General features: G+C 38.3%; 2 protein-coding genes across 2 annotated transcripts; both read left to right on the top strand.

Annotated features, from left to right (window-relative positions):
* The first annotated feature begins 12,260 nt into the window (after positions 1–12,260).
* LOC114041719 (olfactory receptor 5B12-like) lies at positions 12,261–13,238 on the top strand. The gene has a single exon (XM_027860302.1). It carries the CDS (start codon positions 12,264–12,266, stop codon positions 13,236–13,238), a length of 975 nt encoding a protein of 324 aa, XP_027716103.1. The 5' UTR covers positions 12,261–12,263.
* Positions 13,239–19,062: 5,824 nt separating this feature from the next.
* Positions 19,063–21,647, top strand: LOC114041695 (olfactory receptor 5B12-like). The gene is made up of 2 exons (XM_027860282.1): positions 19,063–19,974; positions 21,627–21,647. The coding sequence occupies exons 1-2, from the start codon at positions 19,063–19,065 to the stop codon at positions 21,645–21,647; spliced, it is 933 nt and encodes a 310-aa protein (XP_027716083.1).
* The last annotated feature ends 3,332 nt before the right edge of the window (positions 21,648–24,979 follow it).

The raw sequence follows: 24,979 nt of genomic DNA, 5'->3' as shown, positions 1-24,979 counted from the left end.
CACAGGAAGTAACGTTTCTTGCAACCCCTCAATCTTTGCTGGTCTTTGTGTTTCTTTTAAAAATTTCATCGTATTAGATTTAACTCAGCATTTTACTCTGCTGAAATATCTTTGGATTTCCAGTTGATCATTCAATGTGTTAGCTATCCATACTAACTTTATGTTATATGCAGATTTGATAAGGATGCCACTGTACTTTTGTTCAAGTGATTGCTAATTCAATTCAAATCAACAAGAGTCAATTAAGTACCTACAATGAGCAAGGCACTGTAACAGGTTCTGGGGATACAAAAGCAAAAATAAAACTTTCTCTCTCCAAGAGGATCACACATTCTTTGGGGTGAAACTACTTACATACATATATTTAAGTGAACACAAAATATATAAACAGTAAATCACAATATAGGAGAGATAGTAATAGACAAAGGATTAGGAGAGACTACTTTCCAAGCTGACATTGAGTCATTAATGACTCTTTCTTGAATCTAGGTATTCATACAGTTCTGTGTACCCTCCAGTATACTCTTTACCATTTAGACTACATTTCTGCATTTTATCTACAAGAATAGCAGGAGGGAGATGGTCAAAGGCTTGGCTAAATCCTTAACAAATGATTACTACCACATTGCCCTAAGCTACTATTGATTTAGAACATAAGGGCATACACGTTCTTGAGGATGAGAACTACTAAGCAGAGAGAGCCAGGTCAAGGAGGAGGTTGGGGATAGCTAAATTGGGAGCAAAGTATAGACCCAAAAATGATAGTATGAGCATCCATGAGAATAAAAACATTCTGTGATTTACAAAAAGCATTTTCTTCGTAATACAAAGCACTATCTTAATAATAATCCTGGCAATTAGAGCATGCATATATCCTTATTTCCATTTTACAGATGAGAAAAACAAAACTCAGGGATGGAAAGTAACTTGCAAAAGTTTCACAGTGAGCTAAGACTCCAATCCACATCCTCTGCCTCCAAATCCAGTGCTCTTTTCCCTACACTACCTTGGCCTTTCATAAGTAATATCACATTTGATCTTCACCACAGCCCCTTCAATGCATTCAGGTTAGAGATAATTATTCTCATCTCAAAGATGAATAAACTGAGATATGGAGATGTTCAGTGGCTTCAAAGTCATACAGGTAGGATGTTGTAGAAGCAGAATTGTAATTCTAGTTTTGTTATCTACTTGGTCATGATTTATTGTTTACCTCACTCTGCTGACAACAAGCTAAAAATGACAAAATACCCATGAGAAAATGGTCTCCCTTGACAATCAAGTTGTGTCCTCCATGATCACAGCAGAATTTAATGATGGTTTTTTTTCTCACAAATTGATGGTAGAGTTACCAAGTGTCTCTAAGGGGGCACCATCTCCTAAGAGCTGAAGGGCCCCTATATCTGCATAAAGTCACTTCCTGATCCTTGGTTTCATCTATTAACATTGATATATTTTATTATTAATATACATTGTTCTACCTCTTGTTGTGAGTCAGAATTACCTGGATCACTGAATCATTCATTTCATTTCTATTGTTCATCAAGAGACTGAGCTGGAGGAAAAATCACAACTCTACTACCATCCATACAGGCCAGGTGTGTCCCCTTCAGATCTAGGGATATTTGAACATAAGACCAAGGACTAGGGAAGCATTTTTGCAATCAGTTTGCCTGCTTCCTGAGCTTGGGACTAAAATCCAAGACCTACATGTGTAATTTTTGGCCATTCCTCAGTTCTGGAGTCACATCCACCTTTCTTTACCTGCCAGGTAAGTTCTGGGACATTCAGTTCAAGACTTCATAGTTTATTTGGGAGGAAACTTGTAAAAGACAATATCATTCTAGACTTGGAGTCAAGATGACCTTGGTTTAAATCTTGTCTCTGTCATTTCAAGACACTTGAATCTCTGAGCCTCATTTCCTACAGTCACTAAATGGGTTAATAATACCCATGGTATCTACTTCAGATGGTTGTTGTAAGACTTACATGAGTTAGTGTATGGAAAATTGCTTTGCAAACCTTAAAGTGCTCTCTATGCATGAATCAACATTCTTTATACAAACACAAATTAATAGTCTCTACTTTGCCTGCAGCTTTTCAAGCTGATTTCCTTGCAGTAATTTAAGGGATAAAGTCTTGAGAAAGTATTTTGAAGGGATCAAGGCAGAACTCTAATGCTAGTAAAATGTTAATAAATCAGCAAATGCTAATTAAGTACATAGTGTGTGCAGATAATACTATAAAATTCTGGGGAAGATTCAGAGATTAGAATAGATGTGGTTCCTGGTAACAGCTCACATTTATAGGCACTTTTACAGTTTACAAAGTGTTGTACATCCAATATCTCACTTGTATCTAAAGATAATCACAGGAGGGAGGTTCCATTGGCATTTTATTATCCCCATTTACCAGACAAGGACACTGAGGCTCAGAAAAGGTATTAGAATTGCCCAGGAAACGGCCATGGCAGAATTCAAACCCAAGTCTTCCTGATTCTAATTTCATTGCCATATGTACTACAAAATACTGCCTCTATCTGCCTGTCCTCTATTTGCTTTTTTTTTTTTTTCTAATTCTACCCAGAGTACATTTTCTTCCATTATCACGTATGATGGATAGGTAACTAGGAGGCATAGGGATAGAGCAATGGTCCTGGATTCAGGTAAAACTGCATTCAAATTCTGCTTCAGACCCTTATTGACTGTGTGACTCTGGGCAAGTCACTGAACTTTTCTCAGCCTCAATACCTTCATCTACAAGATGGGCATGATAATAGCACTTATCTCCTAGCATGTTATCTTCATAATCAGTCAACTAACAATTCATTAAGTTCCTACTATGTACAAGACACTCTGCTAAGTACTGAGCATACAAAAAGAAGCGAAAAGACAGTGCCTGCCCTCAAAGAGTTCATCTAACAGGAGAGACAAGCAGCAAACAAATTTATGCAAGCAAGCTACATTCAGGAAAACATGAGGACGCTGAGATAATATTTGTAAAGCATCCTGAAATTCTTAATGTGCCATATAACTACTGGCTATCCAGTTATGTTTTACTCTTCTTGGCAAAGATACTGGAGTGGTTTGCCATTTCCTTCTCCAGCTCATTTTACAGATGAGGAAACTGAGGCAAACAGAGTTAAGTGACTTGCCCAGGGTTAGTAAGTGTCTGAGGCCAGACTTGAACTCAGAAAGACACGTCTTCCTGACTCAGATCCTAGAATTCTATTCACTGAACCATTTGCGTATAAATGCTAGCTATTCTTTTTGTTCTCTGTAAATCTCACAATCTGTGCAAGTAATAATAACTCCCCTTTTTAGTGGTTCATGGCCACACAAAGGATGGAACAGTAATAAAGCTATGAAGTCATAGGCACTGTAGCACTCCCCACCTGATTCAGACCAGCTGAGCCAGCTTCCATTCCCTTCTCTAGAGCAACTTCTTATCATTGGTAACAGTACTGAGTGTTGAAGCTTTGGGCTAACTGGACATCCTTTGAGTGGCTGTCTGAACTACTTGAATTAGGCTTAGCAGGAATAAAGATTTTTCTATGGGGTTTACTGCTTTATTAAATATGCAACTCACATTAGTTGTTTGTAGGGCAGTAGAAATTGTCACTGACTTTTTTAAATTAATTTTTATTAATGTTTCTATTCATTATTTAGTGATTAAAAATCATTTGTGACATAATAATGTTTGATGAATGAATGTAAACAACCTTTGGAGTCTGGGATTCCTAAGGAACAAAATATGATGCAAAGAATCTACATCAGATCTGGAAGATTCCAGAAAGGGTAACGCATCCACCTAAAGAGTCTAATCCAGGGGCAGGGAATCTCCAGCCTCAAGGCCACATGTAACCTTCTAGGTCCTCAACTGTGGATCCTTTGACTGAATCCAAACTTCACACAACAAATCCCTTTGGGATCTTGCTCGAGGACCTAAAGGACCACTTGTGGCCTCAAGGCCATGGATTCCCCACCCCTGGCCTAATCTATAAAAAAGAGGACATGAAAAGGTGCCCAGATCTTCTTATCAGAGAGCTCCTTGATTTCTCCCCATCATGACTCACTCTGATCTAACCGTAATCCCCTCCCTAGCCCCCCTCATCATGCTCTCCATGATAACTAAAGGCTTCCTATGACTTCCATTTTTAAAGTATTAAGTTTTAAACAAATATTCCTCACAAAAACTGTTGACTTATATTGCACACAGGTTTTCATCCCAATTTTGTAGATGAGGTCAGAGGAGGGATGAACTGACCTCATGCAAAGCACAAAAAATAGTAGTGACAAAGTTTGGATTGGAAGTCAAAGACTTTTATATTACATAGCAATAAATTCAGGCCCTGAGATGGTAAGCGGCATGCCCAGTCTGACACTGGAAGTAACAGTGCTGATAATAATTAAATCAATAACAATCCCAGGTGTTTCTTTAGCACTTTAATGTTTACATAGAGAATCATATATGTATATACACACACACATATATATACACATATACACACACATATATACATATATACACACATAAATATACATGCACATATGTACATACACATATACACACACATATACACACATACATATACATACACACACATACACACATATATACACACATACATATACATACCCACACATACACACACATATATACACATATACACACATATACATATATACACACATAAATATACACACATATGTACATACACATATATACACACATACATATACACACATATACACACATATATGCACACATATATACACATGCATATATACACACATATGCACATATATATATGCGCACACACACACATACACACACACATACACACATATATATATATTACCTCATTCAATCTTAAAAAATAAGTGAAACAGGTACTCCAAAAGTTTTATTCCTTGGATGTTACAGAGGAATAAATTGGGGTCCAGAAAGGAGAACTTATTTATTGATGTATAGATGTACCAACCATTGTTACTATTATCTGAAGAATTGAAAAAAAAATTTTTGGCCAGGGTGGGAGGGGGTAGGCAATGGGGTTAAGTGACTTGCCTAGGGTCACACAGCTAGTAAGTGTTAAGTGTCTGAAGTCCATTTGAACTCAGGTCCTCCTGACTCCAGGGCCAGTGCTCTATCCACTACACCACCTAGCTAGCCCAAGAAATTCTTACAAAATTAAAATTTAACCATTAATGACTAATTTGGGGGTCTGGCAGTTTAATTACTGCTAAATCCTCCAATTAGGAGTATTGTCAACTAGTAAAACTTTCTACGTCTTTTTCCAAAAGAATCTCATGAGAGACTTTATCAAATAAATTCCAGGTAGATTATCAACAGTATTCCCCTGCTCTACCACCTCACAAGAAGTAAATTGTATTGCCTACATTCCATTGCTCCCATGATAAAAGAAAACTAATCTTTAAAAACATTTCAAAACTGTGTTGTTCTGGTAGCTTTCTGTTCTCCTCAGTGTGGATGCTTTTTCTCCTCATGTGGATTATGCATTCTCCATGTTTCCATGCCATCGTTCCTGTCTATCTTTTGTGCTGGGGGCCTTAGTCTTACTCCATTAATTATAAAATGTTACCGAATTTTAGACTTGGAAGGTTGCCCATTGGCCATCTCACCCTACCCCTACTTGAGAATGAGTTTCCTCCACAACAAACCTGACAAGTAATCATTGAGTCTTTGCCCAAAGACCAAAAAGGAGGGAAAATACCCAATCTCTACACACCCACATGACTTTGGAACAGCTCTCCTTTTCTAGGAAAGTCTTCCTCCCATCAAGCTCACATTTGCCCTTTGGAACCACCTCCCCCCACTCCATGTTCCTTGGTGCACCTCCTAGAATAGCTAGCAGAAGAAGTCTGATCAGAATTCCATGGTAGCCTTGAAGATAGTTGCCATATGACATCTGAGTCTTTGCTTCCCCTGTGCCAACAACAGTCAGTTCCTTCTACTGAATCCTGCTATGGCCTCATTTGGAAACTTTTCTCCTTTTTAATTGCCCACCTCAGAAACCTCTCCAGCTTTTCAATATTCTTCCTTGAATGTGGTACCAAAACTGAGGAGCCTGAGTTGAGTTATACATAAACTCTCAGACTTGGAGTCAAAAAACCTGGGTTCAAATTCCCCTTCAGACATTCACCAGTTGTGTGACCCAGGGCAATAAGAAAAAAAGTGACATCTAAATAATACTTGAAGGTTTGCAAAAAAAGTCTCTCTCTCTCTCTCTCTCCATACATGCATATACATATATATATATATATATATACACACATGTGATATATGTATATTGCATATTATTGTTATTGTTCAGTTTTTCTGTCATGTCTGACTTTTCATAACCCTGTTTGGGTTTTTTTTGGCAAAGATACTGAAGTAGTTTGTCATTACATTCTCCAACTCATTTCACAGATGAGAAAACTGAGGTAACAGGGTTAAGTGATTTGCCCAGGGTTAGTAGGCTAGTATCTAAAGTTGAATTTTAACTCAGGTCTTCCTGACTCCAGGCCCAGTGCTCTATCCACTGTACCACATAATATAATATATAATCATATATCTATATAATATAATTAAAATAATATAAATAATATATAACATAATATAAACTTTCATTTGATCCTCCTCTGTGACATAGTTGTTACTATTATTATGATCATCCTACAGATGAAACTAAGCAGAAGTAACTTGCTCAGGGTAATGTAGCTTCTACACCTCTGAGGCAGGATTCAAGTTCATGTCTACCTGAGTATAAGTCTAGAACTCTATCTGCTGTGTCACCCAGGGCAATTTCACTTTTCCTTTCTCTGCCTCAGTTTCCTCATCAGTTTAAAATGAGGCCTTTAGACTTGATGATGTAGAAGGTTCCTTCCAGCTCTACATCTATGATCCCCAGATGTGTATAATACTCCAGATGCAGAGTACAGGGAGACAGTCACCACCTTCCTGCTACGTGATAGGCCTCAGAATATAAGCTAAAGTCACATTAGTATGTTTGACTATTATAGCATATTCTTCCTTCATATTGATCTTGCAGTACAGTCAACATCCTCCCCAATCTTTATCAGACAAACTACTGTCAAATAAAGTTTTCTCAATTTTGTACTTACAAAATTGATTTTTTGAATCCAAGTGCAAAATTTGATATTTATCTCTACTGTTATATTTGTTTGTTTCAACCAAATCTAGGGATTTGTTCTGTGAAGTTTGGATTCAAAGGGATGCACTTAAGGCCATAGGTTTCCCCACCCCTGGTTTCAACTAAAAGTGTTTTGACGTTGTTCAATCATGTATAACTCTTTATGACCTCACTTGGGGTCTTCTTGGCTAAGATACTTGGAGGAGTCTGCCATTTCCTCCTCCAGCTCATTTTGCGGATGAGAAAACTGAGGCAAACAAGGTGAAATGATTTGCCCAGGGTCACATAGCTAGTGAACATCTGAGGTCAGATTTCAACTCAGGAAAATGAGTCTTCCTAAGTCTAGGCTTGGCACTCTATCTACTGTGCCACCTAGCTGCCCCAAACAAACAAACCTTCACTTCACCTGAAAATCCACTCAAACTTTTGTCAGACACTGCCCTCTAAGGTTACAAATGAGAACTTTATTTCTAAATCTGGATAGTTCTCTTTTCCCATATCTTTTGACTTTTCTGCAGCATTTCAAACTGTTGGCTTCCCTCTCTGCCCAGATACTTTCTTCCCACTGGGTTTTTGTGACTGTACTCTCTCCAGATTCTAATGAATCTTTTTCAGTCTCCTTTGCAAGATTAGAATCTGTCCTCTGTGTATAGTTGTCCCCAACACTGTCCTGGAACCTCTCCGTTTCTCTTTCTACGGCCTCCAATCTCATTAGCTTTCACTAATTCCATTATCGTCCCTATTCAACCCCAGGGGATTTCCTAATTCAGCTCCAGTTCTAAATTATTGTTGTTGTTCGGTTGTTTCCATCATGTCTGACTCCTTGTGACCCCTTTTGGGGTTTTCTTGGCAAAGATACTGGAGGGGTTTGCCATTTCCTTCTCCAGCTCATTTTACAGATAAGGAAACTGAAGCAAACAGGGTTAAATGACTTGGCCAGGTTCACAGTTAGTAAGTGTCAGAGGCTGGATTTGAATTTAGAAAGATGAGTCTTCTGACTCCAGGCCTGGCACTCTATCCACTGTGCCACCTGGCTGCCCTCTAACTATTTTACACCATGACCTTACCTCTCTTGTCTTCCAGTTTTTTTTTTTAATCTGCAAGCCTAATAGTCCTGCCATTAAATGACTTTGGCCAAGTCATTAATTTTTTTTTAAATGGTACCAAACCAAGTGTAAGTACCTGGGGTATGCCACTGAAGAACCCCTTATAAGATGATATTAAACCATGGATAGAGAATTACACTTGGAGTCTAATTCTAATTAGCCTAAGTCTAATGTTACTTGGTCTCCGGTAGACCCGAGTTTGAATTCTGCCCCAGCACCTGTTAACTAAATGACCCTAGGCAACTCACTTAACCTCTCTCTATTTCAGTTTTCCCATCTGTGAAATGTGGGTAAAATTAGCATCTGTCTCACAGGGTCATTTCAAGAATAAAATGAGATAACAAGCAAAGCATTTCACAAACCTGAATATGCTACAGAAATGCTAACTTTTATTATGATTACTGGGGATAATTCATTGGAGAATGTCTTACAAGTTAATATTTAGCCATTCATTTTGGAGCTTGGGATCTTGTAATTTAATTACTGATGAATCTTCCTACTTGTTCTATTATCTAGCAAAACTCTTTATATCTTTCTGAAAAGAATCTCATGAGAGACTTTATCAAATCATCAAATAAATTTTAGGCAGACTTTGTCAACAGCATCCACCTGATTGATCATTTTAATAATTCCTGCAATGAATGAAAAATAAGATCCTTCATAATTATTTCTGAAACCCCAAGGTGAGTTCATCATTAAACAATTGCAGGGTTTTTTTTGTTTGTTTTTGGTTCTTTTTAGGCAATTGAGGTTAAGTGACTCACCCGGGGTCACACAGCTAATAAGCGTCAATTGTTTGGTCTAAGGCTGGATTTGAACTCAGGTCCTCCGGACTTCAGGGCTGGTGCTCTATCCACTGTGTCACCTAGCTGCCCCTCCAACTACAGTTTTTATTATTTCCTTTTGTAACCAGGTCCTCCCTGTTGACAAGCAGATACAGAACAGAATTTATGTGTTGGTTTCTTTGAAGGATGAAACTATTGTTAAGTCAAGAAATCGTTGGAGAGAGACAGAGATAGAGAAAAAGGGAGAGACAGAGAGAAAGAGAGAGACAGAAAGAGGGAAGAGACAGAGAGAGAGAGAGAGAGGAATCCAGTAGATTTCCAAATAATTGATGTCACTGCTTCTATAACTCTGTTACATTTACACTATATACTATCATCATGATACTATAATCATAACTCCATGTTCAACCCATGATGTTTCCCAAATGCCTCATATGTTTCCTTTTCTAGCTCAAGTGGTCCAGAACCTATTCTTATGACGATATCCCTTTTATTTCTGCCACCAAATCTCCAACTGCTTTATTGAAATAATTTCCACCATGGTTACCTCTTAGAATATTAGATATGAGCATATGAGCATTTCTTTTTGATATACAGTGCTGGTGAATTTGTTTTTTTTTTTTTATCAATTAACACACATTTTCTCTTCCTCCCACTTCCCCCTCACTGACCCCAATTGATAAAGAAAAAAATACATAGTAAAGCAACATACATTTGCACATTGGCCACATACAAAGATGTATGTCTCATTCTGCAGTTGAGTGTATGACCTCTCAGAATGTGGATAGCGTGCTTCATCAATGTCCTCTGCAATCTTATTTTGTCACTGAATTGGTCAGACATCTGAAGTCATAAAAAAAATTGTTCCCTTTTTACAATGTGGTTATTGTACAATTGTTCTCCTGGCTCTAGGGCAGCTAGGTGGTGCAGTGGATAGAATGCCAGGCCTAGAATCAGGAAGACTCATCTTCACAAATTCAAAGATGTCCTTAGATGCTTACTAGCTGTATGACCCTGGGCAGATCACTTAACCCTGTTTGCCACAGTTACATCATCTGTAAATGGAGCTGAAGAAGGAGATGGGAAACCACTCTTGTATCTTTGCCAAGAAAACACTAAATGGGGTCTTGAAGAATCACGTACGTGACTGAAACAAACAAACAACAACAAATCTTGTTCTACTTTTATGACTATCAGTTTATGCATGTCTTCCTAGGTTTCTCTGAAACTACTTCTTTCATACTTTTTTTTAAGGCAATTGGGGTTAAGTGACTTGTCCAGGGTCACACAGCTAGTAAGTGTCAAGTGTTTGGTCTGAGGCCGGATTTGAACTCAGGTCATCCTGACTTCAGGGCCGATGCTTTATCTACTGCACCACCTAGCTGCCCCCATATTTTCTTATGACACAATAGTATTTGATTATATTCATAAACCATAATTTGTTAAGCTAAACACCAATAAATGAAGACTTCCTCACTTTCCAATCTTTTGCCCTACAAAGAGTGTGGCTATAAATATTTTTGGGCATTTGATGTCCTTTTCCTCTTTCTTTGTTTTCAATACTATATAGGCTAAGTAAAGGTATCATTCACTTGTGTCTGCCATAATGGCTGGACTAATTCTACACTCCTTCAAAAGACCTTTTATGTGTCTGTTTTCCAGTAGCACCTCCAACATCTGTCATTTTCCTTTTTTGTTAACTTTATCAATCAGATGGGTGTGCTTTTACCTATCCTAGTTTATTTACTGCACACCCTCCCAGAAACATGTTCCAGGTATGTCTCATCCTTCCAAGTCCCAGTGACAGACATAAAGACAAATTTACCTCCTCATATTACCACTGAGGGGCTCCAATATGCCACTAAAGTTTCCAAAAATATGTGCCTTTGTTGGTGACGTTTGAAGTCAAAGTGATTCTTTTTTTCATTTATGAGTTAAACTCAATGTCCTTCAAGGCCCCTGACTGCTATGAGATCATGTGATTCTGTCTTCATTAATGGCTGTCTCATGGTGCTAGTTCACATGGATTTCATGAGACTGTCTACCAATGTCTTCTACTCAGGCCTTCCGGTAGTGCCTTATTTAGTACAGATGTGACTCTGGGTTCTCAAGGATGATGGCAGAGAAGCAGAATCTGTCAGGTCCTTTGAAGCTATAAAGGCTGAGAGTGTGGGTTTGTGATAGACTACAAGTCCAGTTCCTAAACACCATCCTGACTTAGGGGAGAGAGTCTCACTTCCAGGAGCCTGACCTCTAAGAGTACACTCTTAGATATAGATATCAACATAGATTCAGATATAGATATCTAAGGGATATCTGTATCTGAATCTATGTTGATATCTATATCTCTATGTCTATATATGACATGTCTATATTTTCTATGTCTCTCTCTGTCTCTGTCTCCATCTCCCCATCTCCCTTTCCCTCTCCTCTCATATATATGTATATATGTATATATATATATATATACATATATATATAAACATGTTAAAAATAGGTGGGGCTATAATGTAAATAAAATTAGACTTAGAAACAATGAATTTATTGTCAAATAATTCCGTGATCATTTTGATTGTCTTGACTTCCATAACTATGCAACAAGACTCTGTTAGTAGGTATTCCTTCCCAGTGGCTGATGACTTCATTCCCCTGGAAAGGCCTTCTTTGTTCTTGTAGAACTTAAATGCTTTTATGTGTGGCCTAGTCAAAGTTTCACTGGCATCTGTCACCTTGGTCTTTTTTTTTCTTTTGCCTTTTGTTTCTTGGGCTTTCTTTTCCTTTCTCTCTCCAATTTTTCTCTCTTATTTTGTTTTTCTATCATCTTTTTCAGAGTGAAGCATATTCCTCAACAAGAGTCTAGTTCTCCTACTTTCTACAACAATGCACCCCTCTTTAACTCACCAGAAGGGCGCCCCTTTCCCTGAGTGGCTATAGGTATGAGAAGATTGCATCTCACAAACTGAAAAGAAAAGTTGAGAAGTAGTCTTAAGGGCCTCAGAGGAATCCGAGATCAACGAAATGATAGGTCCTGGATCAGTTTCCATGAAAATCATTTAGGCCCTCCTCCTCCCTCACACCTGTATTTCCACCATTCACAATAGATATGTTTATTTGTGGTCATATTTTATGACTCTGAGTCATGTATAGGTCTGAGTTCATTCTTATGATGCTTTCTTTCTTGTTACAGGTAAATAACCTAACTTCCCAGTAGTATCTATGGAAAATGGCTCAGAGGTTAATGAGTTCATTTTTCTGGGACTAACAGATGCCCCAGAGCTTCAGATACCACTCTTTATAATAGTCACCCTCATCTACATCATCACACTGGTGGGGAACCTGGGGATGATAGCCCTGATCTTTTGGAACTCCCATCTCCACACTCCTATGTACTTCTTTCTCAGTAACCTATCTTTGGTGGATTTTGGCTACTCCTCAGCTGTTACTCCCAAGGTGATGGCTGGGCTCCTCACAGGAGACAAGGTCATCTCCTACAATGGATGTGCTACACAGTTGTTTTTCTTTGCAACATTTACCACTGTTGAAAGTTTCTTCTTGGCTTCCATGGCCTATGATCGTCATGTGGCTGTTTGCAAACCTCTATATTATACCATGACAATGACATCAGGTGTGTGCACACGTCTAGCTGTTGGTTCCTATGTCTGGGGCTTTCTGACCTCTTCTGTGAGTGTAGGAGATACCTTTACTCTTTCTTTCTGTGGTTCCAATATAGTTCATCACTTTTTTTGTGATATTCCCCCTCTTCTGGCTCTCTCCTGCTCTGATATATACATAAATGAGTGGGTGCTCTTTATATTAGGGGGATTCAATATCTCCTTTGCCCTCATGGTCATCTTCACCTCTTACGTGTTTGTCCTCATTGCCATTCTGAAAATCCGGTCTGCTGAGGGCCGCCAGAAAGCCTTCTCCACCTGTGCTTCCCACCTCACAGCAGTGTCCATATTCTATGGGACGATCATCTTCATGTACCTGCAACCCAGCTCTAGTCACTCCATGGACATAGACAAAATGGCATCTGTGTTCTATACTATGATTATTCCAATGCTGAACCCTCTGGTCTATAGTTTGAGGAACAAGGAAGTCAAGAATGCTTTCAAGAAAAGCATCAGCTCCTCCTTCCTGTGCATCACATCTCTACTTCTCCATGTTACTCCTCCATGTATCTCACTCTAGCTGCTCTTAACCTATCCAATTGTCTTCAGGATCACCTATTACCTAGTACAACATCAAGTGAGAGTACTATGTAGCTGATAAGCCCCTCCCCTGCCTATGAGGATTACAGCCAGCTTTTCAGACTTTAACTGGATCTCATTTCAGCAGAAACTCCATTTTCAAGGCTACCAAGTGTTCTGTCCTCCATTCCCTGTGATTGCTATGGTTAATAAGCCTCTCTGCAACACTTCAATAAAATGAGTAGGAACATTTTCTTTTCTTGGTTTGTCATGGAACATAGCAAATTATCCTTGTAAGATCATCTCTTCTTTCAACTTCCCTTTCCTTTCCAGTGAGTTCCTCAATTCAACTCTCATTTGACTTGTGATCAGAAACTCGTTTTATAATCCTTATAATACCTAACTGGCTTATGACTATATCCCTGGATCTATACTCCCTAAAATGGAAGAAGGAATGAGTGAAGTTGGGGTTTGGTAACTGCTATTAAGCTCGCATATCATGTTCCCCTGTTCTATGCAATTCATGAGGGCTAGGCTGGCTTCAAAACATTAGAAAGGTTAGTGACTTTTGTCTCACTTCTTTCAACTTAGTCTTTCTCTAAGCTTTCTACATAAAGTCATTTACCCTGCATACAGTATAAAGTCACAGGGAAACAAAGTATTTTTGTAATTGAATATATCTATTTTGAAACACCCCTAGTTTGGGATATTCCAGATAAAACGGTCTAATGGCCGACCTTGTCCTACCCTTTGCTGATTCCTAATATTCACACAGAGCACTCCTTGTCCCTGAAATACCCTTAATGCCCCTCATAATCTGAAATTGAAGTCTTCCCTTTCCTCAGGACCCAGTCTCCACTGCACAGCTTTCACAAAGCCTCATGCGTGATTCACCCAGTTGATATTCCTCTTCAAATTGTCCTTAAATTGTTTTCATGGATCTCTTTCTGACTTTTGTCCCATTGTATTTTGCATCATGCTTATCTGTGTATTTTTTTTTTATTACCCCAAGAAACTGTAATATCTCTTCCACTTTTACTCTTTGTATTTGCAGAGGCTAGTACACTGACTTGGGCACAATAGCTATTTGATAAATGTTAAATTGGACTTTGTTAAGTCTGTGAAAAATGAGAAAACTGAAATTTAGACAAACTGGTCCCATAGCTAGTAGGTTTTGGAGCTGGGGTTTGAGAGCAGATCTCAGGTATATAACTCCATAGATCTTCCATTCAGGCCTCAAGAATGAGCAATACAATATGTCAGCCCTTTAATTACAAAAATGCTTAGTTTCCCTGTGCCTTCCTTTCTACTGCATGCAGGGTAAATGACTTTGCACTATGGCAACCTACAGAGTCAGATATTAAAACAAATAAACAAACAACAACAAAAACCTTCTTCTCTGACAATCAGTGCACTGGAATAGGCCTTTCCAGAGACTGGGAGTAAGCTGGTGATATTTCTGAGTTTTTCTTAGTGTTGTCAAAATTTATTGTACTTGAAAATCAGCTCGCACAATGTCAGAGTCTAAGTGACTCTCTCATGCTTCTTGTGTAAAGATTTAGGAGTTTGACTAGATTGCAAGACTAATAGGAATAAATATTGTGTCATGATAGCCAACACTTCAATATAATCCTAGTCTATTTTAATAGAGATATAGTATGCACCATGAAGATGACAATGAACCTGCTCTGCCTCAGACCATATCTGGAGAATTATCTTGAAGTTCTGAATGCAACTGACCCTGGAGCATGCCCAGAGAAGTGAAACCGAGAAGTGCTCATATAAGAAGCAGTTGAAGAAAAATGGAATATTTTTAGTAGAGGAGAAAAACTCTTCTGAAGAGTTCTCCACTCTGCACCTGCTGCTCTGCCTAGTTTCAAATTCATGGAACAAGATGCCTCTCCCAGATTAAGGCCATTACCTCTATTCTTAGACCACGTATCTATTGGGGAATGGCTTTTGGTTTCATCATTTTTTTGGTTATATTTTGGATATCAGAGTCTTTCCAGAGATATTTGATACAACTATTTTTCACCAGCCAACTGTTTTCCTTCTTACTTTAAATATATTAATTTTGTTCATGCAAAAGGTTTTTTTTCAATTTTGTGTTATTCCAATTATATTTTTTTTCTTTTAAATAGCATTTGTCCCTTTTTGATCAATAATTCATTCTTTATTCATGACTATGAAAGGTATATGATCAGTAGTTATGCCTTCAGATCCCTGCCTCTAGGGCTTCTTCTTGAATTTGTATGAACTAAGAGTGACAAAGTTACCTATGAGAACATGATCTCTTTGGATGATCAAGACTTGGTCCCCATGGTCACAGCAGAGTTAATGGTTTGTTTTGTTCATGAACTGGGTGAAGAACTGCCAGGTTTCCCCAAGGTGGCATGGTCTCCTAAGAGTTGCTTTATGCCAAGGTCTATGTAAAGCCCTTCCTTGATTCCCACCTTCAGCCATTCACATCTAATTGATGCACCATTAGAGTTAATTGCTATAGGATCAACCTGGAGGCAGGAGGCCTCACAATCATTCAATTATTATTAGTCTTGAGAATCTGCAGAAGAGAAATTCACCAATTCTACTGCCATACAAAGAAGCAGTGATCAAGAATGATTTCTCCTGAAATAGAGACCACTGAACACATTATTAGGGAAGAGGGAGAAGTTTCTTCAGTATAATAACTTCCTTCCTAGTATTAGGACTTCAAACTCAAGACCCACATGTGAAGGTGGTTGCTTGTCTCCACCATCCTAAGTTCCATTTTTATTTCTCCAGAGTGGTAGGTTTTAAGAAGCCTAATCCACAACTCCAGGGTTTATCTGAAGGATAATATGTCCTAGTTAATTGGGGCTAGGAACAACAAGTGCTCTCTCTCTCTGACACTAACTGTGTGCATGGCCTTGGTCAAGTCATTTCAGTCTCATTTTTGTCATCTATAAAATTTGATCATAATACCTGTAGTAACTGCTTTCAAGAAATGTGGCATTTTCAAATTTTAAAATGTTATTAAAATGCCAGTTATTATTTGCCACATTGCATCTTCTCAAGTTGATTGTGATGAACTAACTTAAGGGGCATTTTTAGAAGGTACAGAGTATATCAGGCAGCTAAATGGCACAGTGGGTAATGTGCCAGACCCAGAGTCAGGAAGATTCATCTTCCTGAGTTCAAATCAAGCCTCAGACACTTCCTAGTTGTGTGACCCTGGGCAAGTCACTTAACCTTGTTTGCCTTAGTTTCCTCATCTGTAAAATGAGCTGGAGAAGGAAATGGCAAACCATTCCAGTGTATTTGTCAAGAAAACCTCAAATGGAATAATGAATGGTAAGACATGAATGAACAACAGAGTATGTCAGAGTTACTTAATGTTAATGAAACCTTAAAAACTCATTGACAAACATTATTTAAGGGCATACCTTTTACAGAGCACTGTGTTAAACTCTGAAGGTGACACAGAGTTTATATAAGACATGGTTCCTGCTCTCAATCATCTCAGCTCACTTTTAATAGTGGATTGCATCCAATAACTCATTTTAATCTCACAACTCTATAAGAAAGGTGCAATAACTATTTATATCCCCATTTTACAGGTGACCAAATGGAGAACAAGAAAAGTTAAGGGAATTTCTCAGGGATATACAGCTAGTAAAATGTTTGAGGTAGAATTTAGACCCAAATCTTCTGGGCTGCTAGTCTAGTACTTTTTCTAACATATGATTATCCAATGTCTTATTAGTGAAGTCACCCAGCAGATAGAGCTTTGGATTTGGAGTCAAGAAGACCAGAGTTTAAATCTAACTTCAAACACTTAACAGCTGTGTGCCCCAGGGCAAGATCTCCTTGGTTTTCTCATCTGTAAAGTAGGGATAATAATAGCACCTACCTCCCAGGATTACAAACTGAGTGAGATAAAATGTGTAAAACATTTTGTAAACCTTTAGTTGCAATATAAATATTAGCTACTAATATTATCATAAAGGAAGACAAATCATTTTTTTCTTCTGTTTATCCATATGGACTCTATATATGGGAACTCCAAGTCACCTAATCTTAAGTACATCAGGGAGATTATTTTTAAGGACATGGCTACATTTAATTGGCTAAGTTATCATAACCATCAGGTAAGTGTGAAAGTAGAACGTATGGGATTGATATAACTGTGTCTGAGCACCAACCTAGGAATAGCCTCTTTGAAGCATTTGCTGTGATGTGAAGTGAAACTCCCAGATCAAACCCAGAGTGAGTTGTTAAAATGGACTTTCCTACTCTCTTCTTCAAAAGGTGATGAAATAACATGTTGATGAATCACTTTGCCCAGTCTTGTGATGTTCCCCAAATTCCTCACTCATTTTTTCTTCTTGTTTAGAATATCTCTAGTCAACTCTGATGGCATTGGTACTCGTTTCTATCTCCATTGATCTATCTCCAAATACTTTCCATCATACATTTCCTTTCTTGTTCCAGAATTTCTTCTGCTATTTATCTTCTTACTATATAGTGCTTCTCCAACTTGTTGCTACCAATACTGTTTATTTTGAATAATGTATGTCTTTCGAGGTCTGTATTGCAGTCATGTATTTATCACCCCACAAAGTGTTAATGATATCATTGAGGACAAGTATATCCCCTTATATTGGGATATATAAGTCATCTTGCTTGTTACCTATATTACTAGAAGGCTGTTTATGTATTGGTCTTTATTACTTTAACTTAATTGACTTCACTTCTTTTCTGATTTTCCACATCCTCATTAGGGATGTTGTAGAGGCACTTATCAGTCAGATATGAGTCACACTCATGGTCCCGCCTTGCTCAATAATGGTTTGATTTATTTCACAGTGCAAGTTGTCTTGGCTAACATGCAGCAGCTTGCTTAAGACCTTCACTAATGTCCTCCACTAAAGTCTCAGTGTGAAAGAGTGATGAAGCTAGGTTTCAAAAAACTATCTCATTGGGATAGAGCTTCATTTGGTCATTCTAAACAAGGAAGACTTTAAGTAAAGCCTGGTATTCGACCAGATCTTATCCAAAGGAAAGCAAAAGATAGTACAAAGTTCTCCTTCAATGGAAAATATCTTCAGCAAACAAAGAAATAGACAAGAGGACACAACTTCCTTCAAACCCATCTGTGGCACCACCTGTTTCCACATTGGTCACGTTAGAGCATTGAAAAGGGAGAAGACAGTGCTAAAAAAATTCACTTTAGAAATAAAATATTTATCCTCAAGTGATTCCTGAATATTCTTTTTAAAAAGCTTGACTTCTACAAATATTTAAGGGGTGAGTGGAAGAGTAATAATTTAAGTCATTGCACAGACATCCTATCAGCATTTGAATCTGTCCTAAAAACACCCACTGAACCCCTGGCCATCATTATTGTTCTCTTTTGTCATTAAGTCTTTCCTCCCTCCTTGTTTCTCTCTACTGTCTAAATTTTCCTTCTCTTCTTTCTTCCCTATCAGAATAGAGCAAACTCCCAAGAAAAGTGTTTCTGCTCTACTCACCTACTCATCCCTTACTATGCTGACTTTCACCAGAACAAAGGCACCTTCTCTGACAATGAGATTTACTATTACACCTTTGAAATTATTAAGCTGGTGGTAGATTGAAAAATAAGTTGGAAACATTAGTCAAGAGTTTATACATAGTTGCTGTAGTAACTACCATGATGACCACCTGATTCTCCTGCCCCCTCATGCTCCTATTCCCACTCACCACAAGAAATATGTGTCTTATCATCATTTATGTTTCAAAATTAACTATGTTGAGTTACTTCTGTTGGTTTGTCTCTTGTCACAGGTGATTGGCCCTACCCTGGAATGGCACCTATGGAAAATCACTCAGAAATGAGTGAATTCATTCTTGTGGGATTAACAGATGCCCCAGAACTTCAGATCCCCCTCTTCATAATTTTCACGCTTATTTATTTGATCACTCTGTTGGGGAACCTTGGTATGGTAGTACTGATCTCCTTGGACTCCCATCTCCACAATCCAATGTACTTTTTTCTCAGTAACCTGTCTTTGGTGGATTTTAGTTATTCTTCAGCTATTACTCCCAAAGTAATAGCTGGATTCCTCACAGGGAACAAAGTCATCTCTTATAATGGATGTGCTGCACAAATGTTCTTCTTCATGGCCTTTGCCAGTGTGGACTGTTTCCTTCTAGCTGTGATGGCATATGATCGCCATGCAGCAGTGTGTAAGCCCCTACATTATGGCACCACCATGACATTGAGTGTATGTATTCGCCTGGCTATTGGGGTTTATATTTGTGGCTTCCTTCAGTCATCTATTAACATTGGATGCATCTTTCACCTCTCCTTTTGTAGTTTCAATGTGGTCCATCACTTTTTCTGTGACATTCCCCCACTCTTGGCTCTCTCCTGCTCTGATATCTATATCAATGAGGTGGTGATATTTATTTTAGCAGGATTTAATGTCTCTTTTACCCTCTTGGTAATTGTTACCTCCTACATATTCATCTTCCTTGCCATCCTAAGAATTCGTTCCTCTGAGGGTCGGCATAAAGCCTTTTCCACCTGTGCTTCCCACCTCACGGCTGTGTCCATTTTCTATGGGACAATCATCTTCATGTACTTCCAACCCAACTCAAGTCATTCCATGGACACAGACAAACTGGCATCAGTATTCTACACCATGGTCATTCCCATGCTAAATCCTCTGGTCTACAGCTTGAGGAACAAGGAAGTCAAGAATGCTTTCAGGAAAGCTGCTGGGAGAAAATATCCACGAGGCATATGAGAAATCTTGAAGTTAATTTTAGAACTTGAAATTATACTTCATCAATGCTAATTGTGGAGAAAACCCAATATGAATCTCCTATAGCTAGGCTACAGTTCCAAATTCAGATTGATTTCTGAAGTAAAGAATATTGATTTTATCTTTTCCAGAGGAAGCATTGTACAGTATTGTACTTGGAATCAGAAGAGATCAGATGGTAATGTTTATTATGACATTTTCCTGTTTTGTGTCCCTCAAGAAGTCATTTAGTCTCTTTCATCATTCATGTCTTCATTTGTACTCTTATGATAGGAACACTTGAAGAATTTGAAGTTATACTTAATAAATGGTTCTTTTCTTCACATTAATATGGTATGAATGACACTTGATTCCACCAATCATTCTAGTGCTTATGGCACTAATGACTTCTTCCTACTTAAGCCATGTAAAATTTTTTGTAGCTTTTATGGTGCTTACTTCTGGCCTTTCTAGGAACTAAATGAAGACTCATTTCAGAAGTAGATGATGCCAGGGCAGCTAGGTGGCACAGAGTGTAGAGCTCAGGCCTTGGAGTCAGGAGGACCTGAGTTCAAATTTAGCCTCAGACAGTTGACACTTACTAGCTATGTGACCCTGGGCAAGTCACTTAACCCTGATTGCCTCACCAAAAAAAAAAAAAGAAAAGAAGAAGTAGATGATATCAAAGGTATTAGAACCATTTTTATATAGCTCTTGATTATTTATGCAGTCCTTTTATCTACTATTGTTATATTTCATAGTTCCTATCTGTCTTTCTTCTCTTTGGTTTCTGGGATTTGAGAAGTGAGGAATATGGGTGCATGTATGGTCTCATTGTGAATATACAAATGGCCAATTAAGTATTCAATATTTTATATTTTATATGTTAGTACCTTGAAATCAAATTATACCATATTACAATTATGCACAGGATAATCTGAACATTATCTAATTTCTCACAATGACCATTTAAAAACATTATTACCTTCACTTCATCCTGCCACATGAAAGGCAAGACTTTAGATTTTTATGTAATCACATCACTGACTAAACTTTTGAGTGATGTCATATTTTAAATATTAACTTTTGATTATTTAAAGCAACATTCCACATGAAACTTTAAAAAAAAATTCTATGTGTTAAGTCACAAAGAGCAGCTAGGTAGTTCAGAGGATAGAGTGCCAGGCCTGAAGTCAGGAAGATTCATCTTTCTGAATTCAAATCTGGCCTCAGACATTTACTAGCTATGTGACCCTGGGCAAGTCACTTAGCTCTGTTTGCCTCAGTTCTTATGTGTAAAATGAGCTGGGGAAGGAAATGACAAACCACTCCAGTATCTTTGAAAGAAAACCCCAAATGGGGACACAAAGAGTTGGAAATAACTAAACAATCTAATATATATTAAAAATTTAAGACATACCCACATATATACATATACACACATATATGTGCATGTGAAAGTACATATGTATATACACATATATACTAGTAAGTTTGCTGTATGCTTCCTGTGTTTATTATTATTTTTATTAGTTTTTTTATTTTCATTATTATTATTATTATTATTGTTATTATTATTACCTTTGATTCTCCATGGCTTAGTAATTATTTTTTAGGGGGAGGTATTGAAAATGGCTCAGTGACTGCCTTTATCCAGGGGTGGAACCTGCAGCCTTGAGGCCGCATCTGGTCTTCTAGGTCCTTGGATACAGCCTTTTGACTAAGTCCAAGTTTTACAAAACAAATCCTTTTATTAAGGGAATTTGTTCTGTGAAGTTTGGATTCAGTCAAAGAGCCACACTTGAGGACCTAGAGAGACACATGTGGCCTCAAAGCTGCAGGTTCCTCACCCCTGTAGTCCCATAGATTTAAAACTGAAAGGGAACACAGAGGCCATCCAGTTTACCTCTCTCATTTAACAACTGAGGAAACTGAAGTCTAGGGAGGTTACCCCAAGATCACATAAGTAATATGTTTCAGAGATGGGATTTCAACATAGGTCCTCTAGGACTTCTAAAACAAATCAAAAGGTAAAGTCAACAAGCACTTCTTGAACACCTACAAGATGGACATTGAGGTGTCAAGTTCTGGGGATAGCTCTGCTATATGATCTCTTTAACAGATAGCTTCCAATTCCACTGAAACAGATGATTGATTTGCTCAGGGCCACATTGCTTGTTAACAGCAGAACTAAAACTCAAAATCTAGATGTTCTGATTTCAAGACTAGGCACCTTCTTGCTACAGTATAAATATTCTATAAATTTTTGTGTTAGTAAACAAGTGCAATTTCATCATTTTTCATTGTTACGGTTTTCCGGAACATAGCCTGGGCAAGTCTCTAAAAGAGGAGGATTTGAGAACAAAAGATGAAAGTCAAAAGAAATCAATTTAGAGTATAAACTCACCCATGACACTTGCTAAAGAATAATTGTGGGTTGGGGCAGCTAGGTGGCACAGTGGATAGAGCACCAGGCCTGGAGTCAGGAGGACCTGAGTTCAAATCCAGCCTTGGACCAGATACTTGACACTTACTAGCTGTGTGACCCTGGGCAAGTCACTTAACCCCAATTGCCTCACCTAAAAAAAAAAAAGAAAGAATAATTGTGGATGATTCTGAATAATATCATCTCATAAAGCAGAGAGGAAAAAGGGGAGTAAAAGTAGTTTAAGAAAAGTTTGAAAAGAAAGCCAACAAAGGAGGGGGAAGAGCCAAGATGGCAGAGTAAAAGCAGTGACTTGCTTGAGCTCTCCCCCAAACCCCTCCAAATACCTGTAAAAATGGCTCTAACCAAATTCTAGAGCAGCAGAATCCACAAAAAGAGACAGTGAAACAAATTTCCAGTCCAACACAACCTGGATGGTTGATTGGAAAGATCTGTTGCACGTGGCTGGGAGAGCAGCTCAGTTCATCATGGCCCATGCAGGTAAAGACAGGGCCTCAGTGAACCTGGAGCAGGCCTCAAGGGACTGAATCAAGGGTTGCTGTAGAGGTTTCCTGGCTTCTCAACCCACAAACACCAAAGATAACTTAGGAGGTCAATAGGAGAAGTCCGTTGGACCTGAGTGAGAGATGAGTGTGGTCTGGCCCAGTCCTGGTGCAACCCCAGGGTGGCAGCTGCTTCTGGAGCTCTCAGCCCACAGATGAATGGGGGATTGAGCAGCTAATTAGAGGGGGACTGCAGGGATCCCATTGTTGGCACTGAGGCAGGATTCCCTTGCTTTGCCCATACTTAGATCTGGGTCACAGGTCTGGGTGGTGGTCCTGGGGTGAGGAGGAGCATTGGCATGGTGGAGTTTGTTTTGGCTGTGAAAAGGGAATCATCCTCACAGTTCCAAGGAGAAAAGAGTGCTTGTGGTCACTCATAGATCAAAGCACAGTCCAAGAAAGGAGTAAATACCTCAACTTTGATCATAACACTTGAAAGAACTGAAAATTTACAGGTCCCTAGAAGTATCTCTGAAAACAACTTCACAAAATCCCTGAAGCTTCGGATACATTCTCCACACTGGAAGCATACCTCTACCTTAATAAAGAGTTTAAAACTCAAGTAATTGACTGGGAACATGGGCAAACAGCATAAAAAAAAAGTTAGACCATAGAATCTTACTTTGGTGACAAAGAAGATCAAAACATACAACCAGAAGAAGACAACAAAGTCAAAGCTCCTGCATCCAAAGTCTCCAAGAAAAATATGAGTCAATCCCAGGCCGTGGTAGAGCCCAAAAAGGATTTTGAAAAGCAAGCAAGGGGGCAGCTAGGTAGTGCAATGAATAGAGCTCTGGCCTTGGAGTCAGGAGGACCTGAGTTCAAATCCAGCCTCAGACACTTAACACTTACTAGCTGTGTGACCTTGGGCAAGTCACTTAACCCCAATCCCCTCACCAAAATAAAAAAATAAAGCAAGTAAGAGAAGCAGAGGAATGAGAGTGATGTAAGAAAATCATGAAAAACAAGTCAACAATTTGCTAAAGGAGACCCAAAAAATTACTGAAGAAAATAACACTTTAAAAAATAGACTAACCCAAATGGCAAAAGAGGTCCAAAAAGCCAATGAAGAGAAGAATTCCTTAAAAAGAAGAATTGGCCAAATGGAAAAGGAAGTCCAAATGCTTACTTAAGAAAATACTTCCTTAAAAATTAGAATGGAGCAAATGGAAGCTAATGACTTTATGAGAAATCAAGAAATTATAAAACAAAATCAAAAGAAGGAAAAAATAGAAGACAATGTGAAATATCTCATTGGAAAAACAACTGCCTGGAAAATAGATCCAGGAGAGAGAATTTAAAAATTACTGGACTATCTGAAAGCCATGATCAAAAAAAGAGCCTAGACATCATCTTTCAAGAAATTATGAAGGGAAACTACCCTGATATTCTAGAACCAGAGGGTAAAATAGAAATAGAAAGAATTCACCCATCACCTCCTGAAAGAGATCCCCAAAGCAAAACTCCTAGAAATATTGTAGCCAAATTCCAGAGTTCCCAGGTCAAGGAGAAAATATTGCAAGCAGACAGAAAGAAACAATTCAAATATTATGGAAACACAATCAGGATAATACAAGATTTAGCATCTTCTACATTAAGGGACCAGAGGGCTTGGAACATGATATTCTGGAGGTCAAAGGACATAGGATTACAGCCAGGAATCACCTACCCAACAAAACTGAATATAATCCTTCAGGGGGAAAAAATGAACATTCAGTGAAATAGAGTACTTTCAATCAGTCTTGATGAAAAGACTCAAGCTGAATAGAAAATTTGACTTTCAAATACCAGACTCAAGAGAAGCATGAAAAGGTAAACAGGAAAGAAAAATCATAAGGGTCTTATTAAAGTTGAGCTGTTTACATTCCTACACGGAAAGATGATATTTGTAACTCATGAGATCTTTCTCAGTAGTTGGAGGGGGAAAATATGGATGGATGGATAGATAGATAGATAGATAGATAGATAGATAGATAGATAGATAGAT

The sequence above is a fragment of the Vombatus ursinus genome, unplaced genomic scaffold (genome assembly GCF_900497805.2).
Source record: "Vombatus ursinus unplaced genomic scaffold, bare-nosed wombat genome assembly UNPS02014177.1, whole genome shotgun sequence".
Classification (NCBI taxonomy): domain Eukaryota; kingdom Metazoa; phylum Chordata; class Mammalia; order Diprotodontia; family Vombatidae; genus Vombatus; species Vombatus ursinus.
This window is presented reverse-complemented; position numbering and strand designations above follow the sequence as displayed.

What these genes read in the sequence shown, in the direction of transcription:
- LOC114041719 (XM_027860302.1), top strand. Translation starts at nt 12,264, where the DNA reads ATGGAAAATGGCTCAGAGGTTAATGAGTTCATTTTTCTGGGACTAACA.
- LOC114041695 (XM_027860282.1), top strand. Translation starts at nt 19,063, where the DNA reads ATGGCACCTATGGAAAATCACTCAGAAATGAGTGAATTCATTCTTGTG. An exon ending in TCAAGAATGCTTTCAGGAAA is followed by an intron (nt 19,975 to 21,626) that starts GCTGCTGGGAGA and finishes TTTTAGGGGGAG; the next exon opens with GTATTGAAAATGGCTCAGTG.